Source organism: Callospermophilus lateralis, chromosome 7 (genome assembly GCF_048772815.1).
Source record: "Callospermophilus lateralis isolate mCalLat2 chromosome 7, mCalLat2.hap1, whole genome shotgun sequence".
Taxonomy (NCBI): domain Eukaryota; kingdom Metazoa; phylum Chordata; class Mammalia; order Rodentia; family Sciuridae; genus Callospermophilus; species Callospermophilus lateralis.
This window is the reverse complement of record NC_135311.1, coordinates 119,770,874-119,787,262: the sequence shown is the minus strand read 5'-3', so window position 1 is coordinate 119,787,262 and position 16,389 is coordinate 119,770,874. Positions and strand designations below refer to the sequence as shown.

The following is a 16,389-nucleotide window of genomic DNA, read 5'->3' as shown; positions in this document are numbered from 1 at the left end:
TGCCAGGCACCACGGATGCAGGAATCCTTCGACCCTCATCTCAACACACTGACGTGGGCGAGCGTTATTATTATTTGCAAAAAAAAAAAAAAAAAAAAAAAAAAATCAGTTCAGAGAGGTCAAGAGACTTGCCTGAGTCCTCGCAGCTAGTAGGAAGCACAGCCAGGGTTGGAAGCCACATCTTCCTGAGCCCTGTGACAGTGCTGTCACCTTCCCCGACACTCCTGGGTCCAGGGCTCCTTGACAGAGAGGCCACTGCTTATCCAAAGCCTACCTGCCCTCAGCCACAGCAGGCGCTCAGGGAGCACTGAAGGAACGAGTGAATGAACAGGAGCAGAGGACCATTCAGAGGAACACCTTCCCTGCAGGAAGGTGCCACCAACCCATCTGACATGGCATGAGGAGGGTCCGGACACCAGCCCTTGGCATGACAGCATCTTGGAGCTGTGCTGATGCCGCTTCCCAAAGCGGGGAGCATCTCTGTGCGTGACGGGCTATTTGTGGGATTATTGAGGACATGATAGGAAAATCATCCTGATTCCCCACTTATTGAGAAGTGCTGCCCAATTTGTCTCAAATGTCACCTCTCTGTGTATTAATTTGCTACTCCACAGTGCTGATTAAAACGAATGCTCGCCAACTCCCAGGGCGCAGCCGCGGAAATGGAGCAGGTTCTCTCAAGAAGCACATGCCGTCCTCGGGCAGAGCAAATGGATGTCGGGCGCCCCCACCCCGGAGGAGGCTCCGGCAGCCCCGCTGTTCTGGCTCCGGGCGGCCTGGATGGTGCACATTGCATACTGAGAATATCCCTATGTATATTCTGAAATCTGTATCTATATCTGTATATTCATCTGTTATCAAATGGCTTCCATTAGCCCATGTTGAGATGTCTGCATGACGTCCTAGAACTGGGGGACTATTGCAGAAGGAGGCTGAGGACAGGAGCGGAGAACCAGCCAGTGTAACTCAAAAAGACGGTTGCGGGACCCTCAGGAATGGCCCATGGCTCCGATGGCTGGGCCCTGTTCCATCTCTGGACCCTGGTTTCCCTGTGTGCAGAGGCACGATCCCCTCAACCCAACCTCCCCCTCTAAGAGCCACAGAAGCACACTGGGCCCCTGTGCTTGCTCCTCACCTGCCTGTCTGCTGGTTCAGCAAGACAAGGAGCTGTTGGTCTGCCCCACCCTCACAGATGCACCTGTCGGACTGCTGAGAGCCATAGCCAGTGGGAATGAGGCATGACATTTTTGCTAGAATGGAGTGGTTGAGAGGTGACCAGCAAGCCATTGAGATGATAATGGTTATGTTAAGCTGTGTATTCAATTGTATATTAGACCCCTGCAGCCCAACTCCGCCTGCTACTTTGGAGTTCAGCCGGGGATTCCCGGAGAGTTCCCATTGGTTGGGGAAGTGCAGGAGGAGGGATTTCCGGAGGAGGGATTTCCGGTTGGTGTGTGGTGTGTCGGGGAGAAGGCCCCACGATGGGGGGGCGGGAGTGTGGAGAATAAAGGAGTTTCTGTTTTGAACCTACAAGGCTGTGTGGCGGCTCAGTTATTTTGTGCCCAGCCAGACTGCAGCATCGGACCCCACTAGGACATGCCCCACCCCATACAGAAATGGCACCGTTGACCTCCCTCTGGTGGAAGAGCACACCGAGGTGTTTTTCCGGAGCACCTCTTCTTCCTCCCTGGTCCTCTCTGGGAGGGGACATGGAGAAGGATGGAGGGCACTCATGTGACTACAGAAATGGACTTAGATGGAAACCCAAGGAGTGCACACAGTAGGCACTCAATAAACAGTAGCTCCATGAGTGACAGATCTCCAACAACTCTGCATGAGTGACAAAAGTCTGGGCTCACTTTTGGATGGGTTAGGGGTTCATCTTGGGGTAGGGGTGCTGCAGGGCATCTGTGAACTCCCTGAGTTAATTATGTAGAAAATGTGGTGTGTGTGTGGGCGGCGGGGGGGGGGGGGGGTGGGGGGTGTCACAGCTTTCAAGCCCATGACCCCCAATGTACAGGGACTGCTGGGCTTAGACCCTTAGCTCTAAGGCCAACATCTCCGATACAAAGCAAGACCATGGTAGCACCAAGTTCCTGAGCTCCTAAGCTCCTGTGCCAGGTGACAGGGCCGCTCACTGCTTCCTATCTGAGGACACGGGCCCAGGCGGGGCTGGAAGAAGCTCCTGCAAATGACAACTCTGCTCCTCCCCAAAGAAGCCAGGGTCCTCCTGCAAGAGGAGACTCACCATGAACAGCAGGACTGAGCATTTATGCAAACTCAGGGGCCGGGGAGCTGGGGTGGAGCTGTGATTGTGACCTGTAGAGTTGACATATTTCTTCCATCTCCTGTTAGAATCCCAGTCAAGTCGGGTTAGGATGAGAGTGACTTAATTAATGAGCTGACATTTATCAAGTGCTGACAATTCACCAGGTCCTGTGCTGAGCACGTCCTGTGATCTGTGCCTTTTCTCCCTCAGTCCTCACGACAGCTCCATGAAGTAACCAACCACAGGCCGAGTGTCTTTTATGGGAAAGGCTTGGCACCAGAAGTGTTTCGATTTGGGATCTTTTTAGATTTTATAATATTGGCATATACGTAATGAGATATCTTGGAGAAGGGACCCAAGTCCAAACACAAAATTGACTTAAGTTTATGGACCTTTGACACACGGGCTGGAGGTAATTTTATACAACACTTTAGGTGCATCTGAGATTTGATGGTGTCTCCCCACCCCATGAAGTCAGGTATCGAATTTTCCTCATCGGCTATCACATTGATACTGGAAAAATTTTGGATTTTGGAGTATTTCAAATTTCAGATTAGGGATACTCCACCTGTATGGTTCATACCCTGATTTTACAGGCACAGTGGCCTATTTAAAGAAGCTCTGAGAAATGACATGCTGGCCCAGGGTCACACAGCAAGTGTCTTACAAGATGGGGTTTGATTCACAGGCATCTCAACCCAGAGCCACCATCTTAATCCTTGATCTTCACCACCTCTTCCCTTACAGTCACTCAGCAGTTTGCAAAAACGAGGGTCCCTCATTTTCTATAAAAGAATAGTTTGGAATTTTAAGGAAGCCTCCTGCAGTTGATGATGAGCTACCAAGATCACAGTTGGACTCCACTAAACAAAGAAATGCCTGTTCTGAGGTCTAGACCACTTAACTGATCTAACAGACTGAGACCCGGCAGTTGCAGATGGGCTCTCCTTCCCACGAGTTCAGGGCGACTGCATGTGGTTTACGATGCTAAAACGCAAAGGTGTAGCCAGGGTTAGGCATTGAAAACCTGTCCAGAGCCTTGCCTGATGGACATCCTGGGATGCTCATAACTCTTGGTTACATGGTGATCAGCCTGAAACAGACATACACAATTCCCTGTGACCTTTGAGGGCTGGGCGAGGGGCAGATGGGAAGTCTGGGGGCTGGGGTGGGAATGGCAATGCCCCGGTAGCAGCTAGTCTAGAGGCTTTGGTGACAGATGCCAGGGGGTCCCATTGGGGAAGACGCAGGCTTCACCACACTCTGGCAAAATGACACACACAGCAAAAGGGGTGTCACAGGGGCCAGGACAGATGGAACTGAACCCCAGAAGGACTTCAAAGGGAAAAATTAAAAAACAAAATGAAGGGACTAAGATGAACATTTAAAGGAATAGTTATCTGATCTTGGCACAGAAAAAGACCTTGGCAAGCAGGGCACCGAAAGGAAATGTCATAAGAGAAAAATTTTAAAAATTAGAATTTAAAATTAGTGGCGTAAAAATTAAAACGGCTGCACATCAAAAGGAAGCCCATCGCCTTAATATCCTTAATATACAAAAACTACTTATGAAGAAGATAAGAAAAACACTAACACCCAATGGAAATGGGAGCAAAAACTGGGACAGGCAATTTACAAAATGATCTACAAATGGCCTGTAAGTGGTGACAGGTGCTCCACCTTACCTATAATCAAAGAAATGCAAATTATAACCACACATAGATTTCATTTTTTTCCACCTATTTTAATCAATGAAACTGATTTAAAGCTCACCAACAAACAACCCAGGCAAGGTTGCGGGAGCCGGCCTGGGCCTGCTCCTGCACGGTGGCCGGAAGCCCGCGTTGGCATGACGTTTCTAAAGACACTCTGGGATCATATATCAGAATGTAAAATCTGCAAACTCTTTGACCCAGCAATTGCACTCCCAAGAATTTATTTTAAGAAAATAATTAGACGAGGGCTTAAGTTGTATGTATAAGGCTGCTCTTCATCTGAATGTCTACAGAGGAGGACTGGCTAAATAACTGGGGTATGTTCAAACCACCGTGCCTCCCTCACTGAGCGTCATTAGGAAGGTCATTAGGAAGGTCAAACCAGGGCCAGTTTTGTGAACATGGATCTCGTTAACTAGATTGCAGAGCTGCACATATGGCATAATCCCACTTGCCCGTGGACCTGTGTCAGTGTGCCTGTGTGTGCGCGCAACGAGAGATGTCTGCATGCACACGACCTTCAAGGGCAGACAGCCCTGCTGGTGTACGGCAGGACATGGAAAGACCCAGGGTGTGAGGGTTCCTGAGACCTATTTTCAGACTCAGGCCTAAAAAGGAGGTTGTGAGATTGAACAAATTAAAACTACAGAGGCTCTGTTAAATTCGAATTTCAAACAGACATTCAATGTTTTAGTGTAAGTACAGCCCACAAAATGTTTGGGACATACTTATACCAAAAACCATTCCAATTTTGGGTGTCCTGCTCTTTCTCTCAAGTCGCCCTAGAAGTTACTAGGGACACTGCAGGGTTTCTGCGTCCTCCCTGCCTCTGGCTTAGCTCCAGTCTACCTGCCTGTGAAACGGAGTCCCTGGCCTCTGCCTTACTCAAGGACTTTTGCAGGGATCAAAGAGCAGGACAAGAAAAGCCACATTTAAAATTCCTGGTCAACAAGTCGCCTTGAGCGGCCACACAACTGCCCTGAAGCCAGAGGGACATCTGTAAGATGGAGATAGGACCAGCTCCCTGGCGCAGTCTGGGGATTAGATGAGATAATGTATGTAAAGTGCCTGGGCCTACAGGCCGCGCTTCAGGAGTGCCCAGCCCCTTCCCTCCCGCCCAGCGGCCCACGCTCCTGCCCCCGGGGATTACAAATCGAGCATCCCCTGTCATCTCAGGGTTTGACTATTGGCCTTTTGATCTTTCCCTTGAAGCCCTGGCAGCCAGGAACTGACACCCTTCACCTGACTTCACCTTTCTCCCAAATCCCCAGCAGCCGCTCAGTCCCTTATCTGCTCTCACACTCCAGATGAGGGCGGAGGATCAAACCCGCTTTGATAGCGCACCTTCAGGGCCGCCTGCCAAGGGCAGCCACCGAGAGGCGCACCCTGATGCCATTTTGAAATGGAGCCGGCCACGCCACATGGTGAATGGGAACCTGAGGGAGCCATCCTGTTGGGGGGCAGCCCTGGCTGGCGGGGGAGCTTCCTCTGGCACCTGCCGGCCTGCCACCCAGCACCGGGTCAAGGGTGGTCTCCTCCAGGGAGGGAGGGGCCGGCCTCCTTCCCTGACAGCAAAATCTCCACTGGCTCCAGTTGACTTTGGGATCTCCCCCTCCCCCAACCCCAGGAAGCCCAGAGAGGTTGGCATCTGCCCACCATGCCTTCATTAATCAGTTACAGGGCCAGGAAACGAGCGTGTGCAAGGAAGGGAGTTTAGATCTCTCGTTGAAAGGCCCGGGACCCAACAAGCCCAGGGTATAGGTCACGTGGGTGCCTGCCCTGCTCCTCCTCCCTCCTTGCTCCTCCACCCTGGGAGTCTCCAAAGTAGGTGTAAATCACTTTTTCTCTGGATGCACAAGTTGACTCATGGTTCATCCCTGAGCAGAACCAACAGGATTCGGTGATAGCCACAGCCTTGGCTTATGGGTGACCCACCAGACTAGGTGGTACACAAGGACAGCCAGCTACACATCCTGACAAGCGTGCAGAAATCCCGTGTGGGTGACTGCACGGAAACCCAGAGCTACAGCAACCCGCCTACACTGGCCCAGGGTTCCCCGATCCTCACCGTACTTTCTCAGTGCCAGTGGCTTGGAGGTCTGACACCATCATGTGGCTGCGTCGGACAGGCCTGTGCTAATGCCCTGAGGGTCCCCTGTGCAATGCTGAGCACTCTCAGAGCTGGCTGCCTGACCTGTGCCAGGCAGGACAGAGGAGGGACCCGCTGGCCTGTAACCTCTCCCTGATGTGCTGTGACCTCTATGCATGACAGGCCCCCCTTGTGAATCTGATGAAAAAGTCCTGTGTCTGTGCTGCCAATAGGGTAGCCTCAAGCCACATGTGGCTGTTAAACACTTGTCGTAAGACTAGCGAAACTGACACTAGATTTCAAATTTTATTTAAGTTTATTGATTCCTAAGGCCTCAGGCAACGATCCCCAAGGATTGCTAAATGAGGGCACCAAGAGAAGCCAGGACCCAGCTAGGACCCCTACATCAGTCACTCCCAGAGCCTCTGCAGGCATGTCCTTTAGTGTCACTGACTCAGTCCCCCTCCCTGACCCCCAGACACAGCCCGTGTCCCCAGGTCCAACATACGGAAAAAGGATCTATGGCCAGAAAGACTCAAATGTCTCCTACAAAGGCCTCTCTTAGTAAGGAACTTGTAGCTCAAACTTGGAAAGAATTAGTTTAAATCCAGGGTGAAGCTCTAACCAGGATGACTAAGATCACAGAGTTGATTCGGGGAAGAAATGGTCATTTTTTAAAAAGAGGTCAGATATTCTTGGGCATACTTACTTTAAAAACAGGTAGGTCTTTGTCAGGAGCCATCAGTTAAAGTGGAGTGGAGTTATGTCCGAAGCCCTCAATTAAAGGCATGTGGAACTTTCTTAGGAGCCTTCTCAGGAATCTTAAGTTAAAAATAACTGAGATCTTTTCAGGAGCCCTTAATTGCTCGGGTTAAAGCATCAAACTGCCTCTCCCATACCCATAATACTCGGGGAGGTTTTTTGCCAAGGAGGTAGGCTTGTCTTTGTGGGCCGTACTCCTGGCCAAGACAAAAATTAGTGTGTATTTCCTTATTGCTATAGCTTCATTCAAGAAAGCATCACTTATTCTTTTAAGTTTTTAAACAAAGGCTAGGGAAAGAATAATTGGCATGCTTTACTAGGGTGTTATGTCATTACTGTTATTAATTATCATTAACGGTCTTAAAATATGCCTATTAAAGATCTCAACACAAAACAGCAGTGCGGGTCTTAGCCAAGAGCAGCCTAATTACCTATTAATGAGATGTAAATTTCCCGGGGAAATGACAGAGATCCAGAAGTACCACCTTCTGAACTAACATAATAAAGTTAATAATAATAATAGTGTATAATCTGAAGATATTAGTGTTAATTTGAATTCTAACACCACATTTAAACAGAGTGAGAGAAGTGGAAATCATCTGCAGAGCTCAAACCCCACAGCCCTAATCCATGCTATTAAGGAAAAATTGATGGTTCTTTCTTGAAATGATGTAAAACTGACTTTTTGCAATCACTGTATTGACCTTCCAGCTGCTTTTTTTTCTTTCTGTTATTTGGGAAGGACACACCCCCCAAAGACCTAACTTCCTTCCTTTAGGCCCCACCTTGGGGCATCTCTCGCTCTTATTTTCCAAAACAACCTGGGGTACCATATGCAATTGAGCCCAGCAGAAAACAGAATTTAAAATACAAAACACAACAGAACGCAGTTAAAGGGGACAAAGAAGTGGCCGTAGCCCCCCCCCCCCCCCCCCCCCCGCCCTGCCCCCTAGGATAAACTCCTGCAGCCAAGCTCTGATTTCCATTCTCAGTTTCCAGGGGAGGGATCAAGGCAGTAACTCAGTTCCTGGTGCAGAACCAGCCTCCTGAGAACAGGCCCCAGCTCTGAGTCTGCAGAGCCCTGCCCCGTGGACCGCAGCGTGGCTCCCCTATGGCCAGAACCTGGCCTCTCCGGCTCCCGCGGCCCGGCAGCAGGCACCTACCTTCATAGCTGGCGTGAAAGCCCTGGGCGCTGACTGCATAGTCGCTGATGAGACGCAGGGACAGGGTGGTGGCCATGCTGACGATGGTGGCTGGCAGCTGAAAGCCAGTCAGCCTGAAAGACAAAGAGGTGCGATTAGAGAGAAGGGCCACCGTGGGAAGGTGCACATCCATGGCGCTCTTATTGGGCGCCTGCTGGATATCAGTGCTGATCTAGGGATGGGGACTCTCATAGTTTGGGTCCTAAATGTCCCCCAAAGGCTCCTGTGTTGGGGGCTTGGCTGTCAGCCTACGGTGTCACTGGGAGACGTGGGACCTTTAGAAGGTGGAACCTAATGGAGAGGAGTTAGCTCAGTGGGGCGGTGGTGCTGATATTTAGTTTTGCAGTGCTGGGCCTCAAACCCAGGCCCTCACACAGGCTAGGCAAGCGCTCTGGCACTGAGCTATCCCTCTGGGTCCTCTGTTGTTGCTTCCTAGGTGCCCTAAGAAGAGCAGCTTGTTCCACCACCTGCTCCCTGCCGTGGTGTGCTGCCTCGCCACAGTCCCAAAATCAACAGGAATGACTGACCGTGGACTGAAACCTCCATCACTGTGAACCAAAACAAACCTTTGCACTTTTTAAATTGACGATCTTGGGCATTTCATCATAGCAACGGAAAGCTGACTAAAACAGGCAGGGATAGGAAAGAAGACTAACTCCAGGCACACAGAGGGTATCCAAAGGCAAAGAGATTCTCAGCAGAGGTGATGAAAACCAGCAGTCAGCTGACAGAGAAGTGTAAAAGGGTTACTTCCCTGAAGCCATGGCCTGATAATCCCCAAGCCACAGGTCTGCCTGACAGGTTTGTTTCTCTTTGCTTTTTCTCCTCCTCTGGTTCCTTTTCCTGTCCCCTTCCTTTCTCGTTGAGGTCCTTTGAGGCTCTGGGTAGAATGCACCATGAATTTATAATTGATAACTGCCAGTAGATAATACCTGTTCACATATTTAGGAAAATACATCCAACTCTAAGTAGCAGAACGCGGATACTACTTTATGTTTATTCCTTAAGAGGAATGTCTACGGCTTTTTACAGAAATAAGTGCTTACTAGGTGAAAAAGAAAAAAAAAAAAAACAAAAAACAAAAAACCCATAACCTAGAAATAGTCATTCTTGAGAGCTGACATGCAAAGAGATGGAAGGATCAATAATGGGATCATATTCAAGGAAATAATTCCATACAAATGGGATTTTGCCATGTGTGCTTCTGAAATCAAAATGTTTATAGTTTCTTTCTGGAATTTACATGAGGAAAAAAAAAACATAAATGGGTGAAAATAAAGGAATTGTTGAACCTAAGATGATATGCTTTGAGCATAAGACGGTCACTTTTAAAGATTCCTCTAAGGTTAAAAGCTGGATGTTAGGGGACATATTTATTGAAAGAATGTGTCCACCACTGGGGGTCTATGCCCGATGGCACCCACCTGACGGTGCACACACAGGTGGTAGGAAACGGCCAGTCTCCTGGGCACCTCTGTCCTTTACCCTCTCTCTGAGGCTCACCTTGCCTCCTCCCGTCCCTCTCAGAACTGGTGGGGAGTGGGATTCAAGGTCTGCCTTTTCCCCTATTTTTAAAATCTTGGGATAGCTACAGTGTTCCTATGAGATAGAAAGGCTCTCGGGGAGAGGGAAAAAGAGACCGGATCTGTGAGACAAGCCATGCTTGTCTCTTTGGTTACATGAACATCAGATCCAACGTATGCTTGTACCAGCTCAGTCGGAACAAAAACACAATCAATTTAAATGTCACCAGACTCAAAGACCTCCACAACGTGCCCACAACTGATTTATGGCTAGACTGCTTAACCAAGAAGAAACATTCTAAACCCCCAACATTAAGTGATTGACATGGGATTTGATTTTCACAAAAGCTTGCCTGGGAACCTGCACTTCTCTTCCCAGGAAAATCACGTCCAGAGTAGGAGGCTCAACCCTGAGGACAACACCTGTCTCCTCTTCTTTGACACCAGAGGGATGTCTGCACCCTGCCTTGGGAGTGTATATACTTTTGTCCACTGTCCTTCTAATAAAGCTTTGTCTGTGCCGTTGCTTTCAACGGGTTCTGAAGTTCTTTTCAGCAGAGTAAGTCAAGAACCTGATTGGAGGGCTGAGGGTACAGCCCAGGAGTCGAGCACTTGCCTAGTAGATACGGAGCCCTGGGTTCAATTCCCAGCACTGCAAAAACAAAACCAAGGGTTCTGCTTCCTGATTGCCAAGAGCTGAGCGGCTCTCTGTCCACCATAATGTTCTGCCTCACCCTGGGCCCAGAGCAACGGAGCCAGCTCACCATGGGCTGAACTTTGAAACCAAGGAATATGGCTATACATAGGCCAGCAATGGCTTTTCTATGTCTGACCTGTTCAGGAGACTTCTTTTGTTTCTACCTGTCCATCATTTTTCTAGGGAGCTGTCCACAGCTTGGGATTCTGATCAGGATCTCACCTGCCCATCAGCCACTGAGCTGGGGGAAGGATCCATCATGGCGCGCCATTCCTCATTTTTATGGACCGTAGATAAGAGAGAAGAGGGCGTACAACCCAGGCAGGGTCCTTTTGAGACTTCCCGTGGAACATGATATATAGATCCTAAAGTCTTTTATTTTTGGATCTTAAATCATTAAAATATAAGCCTGGGACTGCCAGCAGTCTTTTTTTTTTTTTTTTTTTTTTTTTTTTTTATCATCACCTGGAGCCCCTCTGCCTCAGGAAACATGATATTTACTACATGAATATAAACAAAAGCTGAGCCTTGGGACAGGAGACAGGGGCCTGGTGATAGATTCTTGAGATCCTTGATCTAGACACGCAGAGATCTTATCTCTTCAACGTCTTCAATGCTCCGTTACATAAGCCAACATTACTTCCTTTTGTTTTCTTTAGATTTTTTGTTTGTTTTTTCTCAAACTAGTTTGCTTTCTTTCTCTTAAAATTAATGAACCATGAATGGATACAACTTGAAAACTCCAGAGGCCTTAAATATTGATTTAAGTATATGAAAAAAAAAAACAACAACAACAGGTATGTGTGGCAAAAACAAAACAAAACAAAACAAAAAACCAAAAAACTATAAAGAGAGATCTGCAAACTGGAAGATTATATGTAATCTAGATGACAGGAAGAAGGTTACTCTCCATAATCCAGAAAGAGACCTTACAAACCAAGAGGAGAGAAGGGCAGAGGGTATGGATCACAGAAACAGGACAGGATCCATCTGATTAAGGTTAAAATGGGAAAACCTAACCTCAGTCTTTACCTGCCAGACTGGTAAAGAGCCAGCCAGCAAGGGTTAAAGAAAACAGTCCTACAGTTATCAAAAGGATAAGGAGATACCACAAATGACTCACATACACTTGACAAATTAAGCAAAAAATGACCGCTTCCTTGAAAAGCACATTTGTCCTTCACTTAACCAATGAAACAGGTCATTTAAATAGCTTTGTAACTGTTAAGGAAATTGAATCAGTAACTTTAAAACTCCTTACAAAGAAATCCTCAGGGCCAGATGGTTTCTTTCACCAGAGAATTCTACCGAACATATAAAGAAGTATAAACAACAAATCTACCCCACACAAAGCCTTCCAGAAAACCCAAGAACCCTTCCAGACTCATGTTATGAGGCCAGTATTACCCTGATAACCAAAGCCAAAGGCAGGACAGATAAAAAAAACAAAACCGAAGACCAATGTCCCATGTGAATCTAAACACAAAACTCTTAAAATGTCAGCAAAAAAAATTCAGTTGTTTTTTTTTGAAGACTCCAAAAATTTTTATTTAGGTAAATTATGTCTATCAATATTTACTACTAGAAATTTTAAAAGGAAATTTTGAAATAATTATTAATTTAACAATAATGATCATTTTAAATAATGTTGATTTAACAATAATGATTATTCAATAATTAATGCAAAAATGTTTTTATGAAAATAACTCTAGAAAGGGAAATAAATTTGATGAGAGAATAATATAGTCTTGCACATCTGCGAATCTCTTTCAAGTCTGGTTTAGTAGCAGACAGCTGGATCCTCTTTGGGCTTCTGCATTCCATTTCTTAGATACAATGTTTTCGTTGAAGCATGGGGAGAATATCAAACTTCACATGGATATGCTGTTAGAAAATTAAAAAAAAAATTGTACTGGGAATTGAAGCAGGAGCATTTTGCCACTGACATATAACCTCAGCCTTTTTAATTTTTTCAATTTTGAGACAGAATCTCACTAAGTTGCCGAGCGCCCCACTAAATTCCCGAGGCTGGCCTGGAACTTGAGATTCTCCTGCCCTGAGGCTGACCTCCTCAGTCACTGGGATTGCATGTGTGCCCCACTGCACCCAGCCACAAGTGATGGTTCCTTTTTTGTTTGTTTGTTTTAATTAGTTCTACATGACAGTAGAATGCATTTATGCACTTTGATATATCACACATAGATGGGATATAATTTCTCATTTTTCTGCGTGCACATGCTGCAGAATCGTACTGGTCATGCAGTCACATATATACATACAGTAATAATGTCAGTTTCATTCTACTGGCTTTCCTATCCCCACATCCCCTCCCATCACTTCCCTCTACCTAATCTAAGGCAATGTTATTCTTCCCTAGTGCCCCCCACTTTATTGTGAATTAGCATCCGCATATTAGAGAAAACATTCGGCCTTTGATTTTGTGGGATTGGCTTATTTCTCTTAGCATGATATTCTCCAACTCTAGCCATTTACTGGCAAATGCCATATTTCACTCTTCTTTAAAGCTGAGTAATATTCCATTGAGTATATATACCACATTTTCTTTACCCATCAACCCAGCTATCCCACTCCTTGGTTTATACCCAAAGGACTTAAAATCAGCATACTACAGTGACGCAGCCACATCAATGTTTATAGCAGCTCAACTCACAATAGCTAGACTATGAAACCAACCTAGGTGTCCCTCAATAGATAATGGATAAAGAAAATGTGGCATATATACTCGATGAAATATTACACATGCTGTGTTACCTGATACAGAAAAAGCATTTGACAAAATTCAAAACCTATTTATGACCCCAAAACAAACTTTTAGGAAACTAAGATCAGAGGGAAACTTTTCTCAACTTGGTAAAAAAAAAAATAAAATAAAATCTGTAAGAAACCTGTAGTTAGCATCACGGTTAATGGTGAAATACTGAACGTTTTTCCCTAAGATTAAAAATAAGGCAAGAGCGTGGTGACACACACCTATAATCACAGCAGCTCAGGAGGCTGAGGCAGGAGGATCGCAAGTTCAAAGCCAGCCTCAGCAAAACTGAGACGCTAAGCCACTCAGTGAGACCATGTCTCTAAATAAAATACAAAAATAGGGCTGGGGATGTGACTCAGTGGTCGAGTGCCCCTGAGTTCAATCCCTGGTACCAACCCCCCTCAAAAAAAAAAAAGGCACGAATATAACTATATAATTAGAACAAAAGACATTTTACCAAAGAGGATATATGGATGACAAATAATTACACAACAAGATATTCAACATCTATAGCATGAAGGAAATGTGATATTAGGAGTTCAATAAAATATTAGCACACAGCCATTTGACCAACTAAAATAAAATAACGACACTACCAAATGTCTGTGATGATATGAAACAAGGCACTCTCACAAACTTCCAGTAGGAGTAAAAGAACCCACAGGCACTCCAGAAGTAATCTGGCAATTTCTCTCTTTAAAAAATCACATGCTAATTATATAGCAACTGGACTCCTGTCCATTTATCCCAGAGAAATTGAAACTGGAAATCCACACAGAAACCTATGCCTGATGATTCAAAGCAGTTTCCCTCCCAACAGCCAAAATCTGGAAAACAACCAAAATGTCCTGTAATAGGTGACTGATAAAACAAACCCCAAATCCATGCCGTGGAATACTATGCAGCAATCAATGGGAATAGACGACGGGTACAGGTAACAGCTTGGTGTCCCTCAAGGGCATTATGCTGAGTGAAAAGAAAGCTAACCTCAAGAGGCCACATGCGGTATGAGTCCTCCCATATGGCATTCTTGAAATGACAGACTCAATGAGGTGGAAAACAGATTAGCAGCTGGCAGAAGTTAGGGATGGTGAGAGGAGGGGAAGCGGCTGTACCCCTGAAGGGGCGGCCTGAGGAGGGTGGTGAGGGCGATGGAATCATTCTGCATCCTGACGGCAGGAGGAGCCCCAAGAAGCTTCCGGGATAAAATGTCACGGAAGTCCATCCCCACTCGTAGCACCAGTGTCCCTGCCTGGTTTTCCTACGGTGCTACAGGTATGTGGGAGGGAACCAGTGGAGGGGACTGGGGGAAGGGGACGTGGGACTTTCCCACACTACCTTTAAACTTCCTGCACACCTGGGATTACTCCAAAATTAAAATAATGTGACTGACTGCATTCTGTACTTCTCTTGGACAGTGCCCCGGCCCTCCACCAGGTCTGGGTCGGGATCAGCATCTCCCTGGACTGGTCCTTGAGCTCCTCCTCGGCCCTTGGCAGACCCCTCACTGGAGCTGCCTTCTGTTCATTTGAACCCCCAGACGTCTCCCTCCCCAGCCACCTGCGCTGTCTGGAAATAGCCGCCCACCACAATGACAACCCAAGTCCCAGGGTACCATTCTTGGTCCCTTGGTTTCCTGTGGATGTCCCCAGGTAGCAGAGACTCCTCCCTCATACCTAAATGTTCAAGTCTGCCAGGGACAGATCGGTGCGCCCCACTGGACCTTCACCATTAAAATACCATGCTGTCCCCGACAGGCCACTCACCTATCTGGGACTGATAGGGAGCTAGGCCCTGGTTGTCTCCCCCACCCCGTGGGCCCAGTTCACAGCAGCTACAACCCGGCTCTCACCCACACCCACCAGAATCATGCCCCTGGGTGTCCTTCCCAGGCACAGCCTGGGGACAGCCTTCTCTTCCAGCAGCCCAGTGACATGGAGGAATCTCAGACTTCATTAGGGCTTCGGCCACGCAGCCGTCTCTGGGAATGGCACCCCTCCCCCTGACTGGAAACAGTGGGTTCCATCCCCCAGTTAGCTCCACGGTATTTTTGCACTGCCATTAAAGATTCCTAGACCCTAGTTTCTTGGTACTATATTGACACAAGCTGTGAATAGCTAATGTACACTGTCAACAAACAATTACAGTTTTATCACTTGCGATATATGGAATTGCAGCTTGCTAGGCATTTTCTCTAATCAGACGTTTACCGCGGCTCCGTTTCCCGGGTGGGTGGATAATTCTGGCATGGAGGAGTCTCGGGTGGGGGAGGGACGCGCCGGCCCGGGCATCCCCATCTGGAGACGGGAAGCTCGTTCCCCTCCTCCCCACCCCTCAGTATGTGGAGGTTGATGTTAGAACAGCCACCCCCGGCCCCTGTCAGGAGGAGTTCGCATGTGGCTTCAGGAAATGAGCAAGGACACTTTGACACCCGCCCACTGTTCACGGGACAAGTCTACATGCCGAAGAGGAGCAGCGCGCCCTCCAATGGGGGGAGCCAGACTTGGTGGAAGAGGTGGGGGGATAACGGAGAGGATGGTACGAGACCCTGTTGCTGTTGGTGATCCTCCCCGTGACTCTGCAGGCAGCAGCGTTTTACAAAAAGGTGGCACGGCCACACATGTCAAGTGACACTCATCTTCTGCTTGACTGGGCCTTATTGCCCTCCCACCTCCTCAGGCTCCTTTTCTTTGCTTTTACCCTCCTGTCCAGAGTGATCCAGAGTCTGACCAACTGGTCATGTCCAGGACTCCACTTAGAGTCCACCGGCAGCTCCCCCTGTCTTTAGGGTCAAGGGAGGGGTCCCTCACATGGTCCGTAAAGCCTGCGTGGTCAGCGCTGCTCCACCCCCAACTGGCTCAGGCCCCTCCAGCCTCCTGGGTCAGGGGCAGCTCAAGGGTGGGCCGAGTGGCCAGCCTAGAGTGCAGGCAACTGAAGGGCACGTTTCCTGTTCAGAATTGGAAAAAATAAAACAACACTGACTTTGAAAGTCCACTCACCACGGCGCCACCACACCCCAAATGACATCAGGGAAAACCCCCTTCCCTGCCTCTCCCCGGCCCCCTCCTTGCCTCATCCTGGGGTCCTCGCACCTGCCCTTTCTGTTTGCAGCGCTTCCCCTCCAGGACCGTAGGAATTGTCTCGTCAACTCTTCCTCATCATCCAGATCTTACTGTAAATGTCTCCACACTGTTTCTGGAAAGATGAGTTCCCAAACTAGTCTATCCTGTCCTCGCAGGTCCCTGTGGAAGTCCCTGGTATTTGTCACCAAGCATCCATGCATTTCCAAGCTCTCCTCTGGGCACGTGGTGGAAGGGCCTGTCCCTGCTGAGGTCAGGCCTGGCTATGACCAGGCTTTG

At 47.8% G+C, this 16,389-nt stretch overlaps 1 protein-coding gene across 1 annotated transcript in view; it reads right to left on the bottom strand.

The window, feature by feature from the left end:
• The window catches only part of Csmd2 (CUB and Sushi multiple domains 2), a 535,133-nt gene that overhangs the window by 422,853 nt on the left and 95,891 nt on the right, over window positions 1-16,389 (bottom strand). Inside the window, exon 3 of the mRNA XM_076862996.2 lies at window positions 7,999-8,111. Coding sequence (XP_076719111.2) covers window positions 7,999-8,111 — 113 coding nt within the window. The remainder of the gene's footprint in view (window positions 1-7,998; window positions 8,112-16,389) is intronic.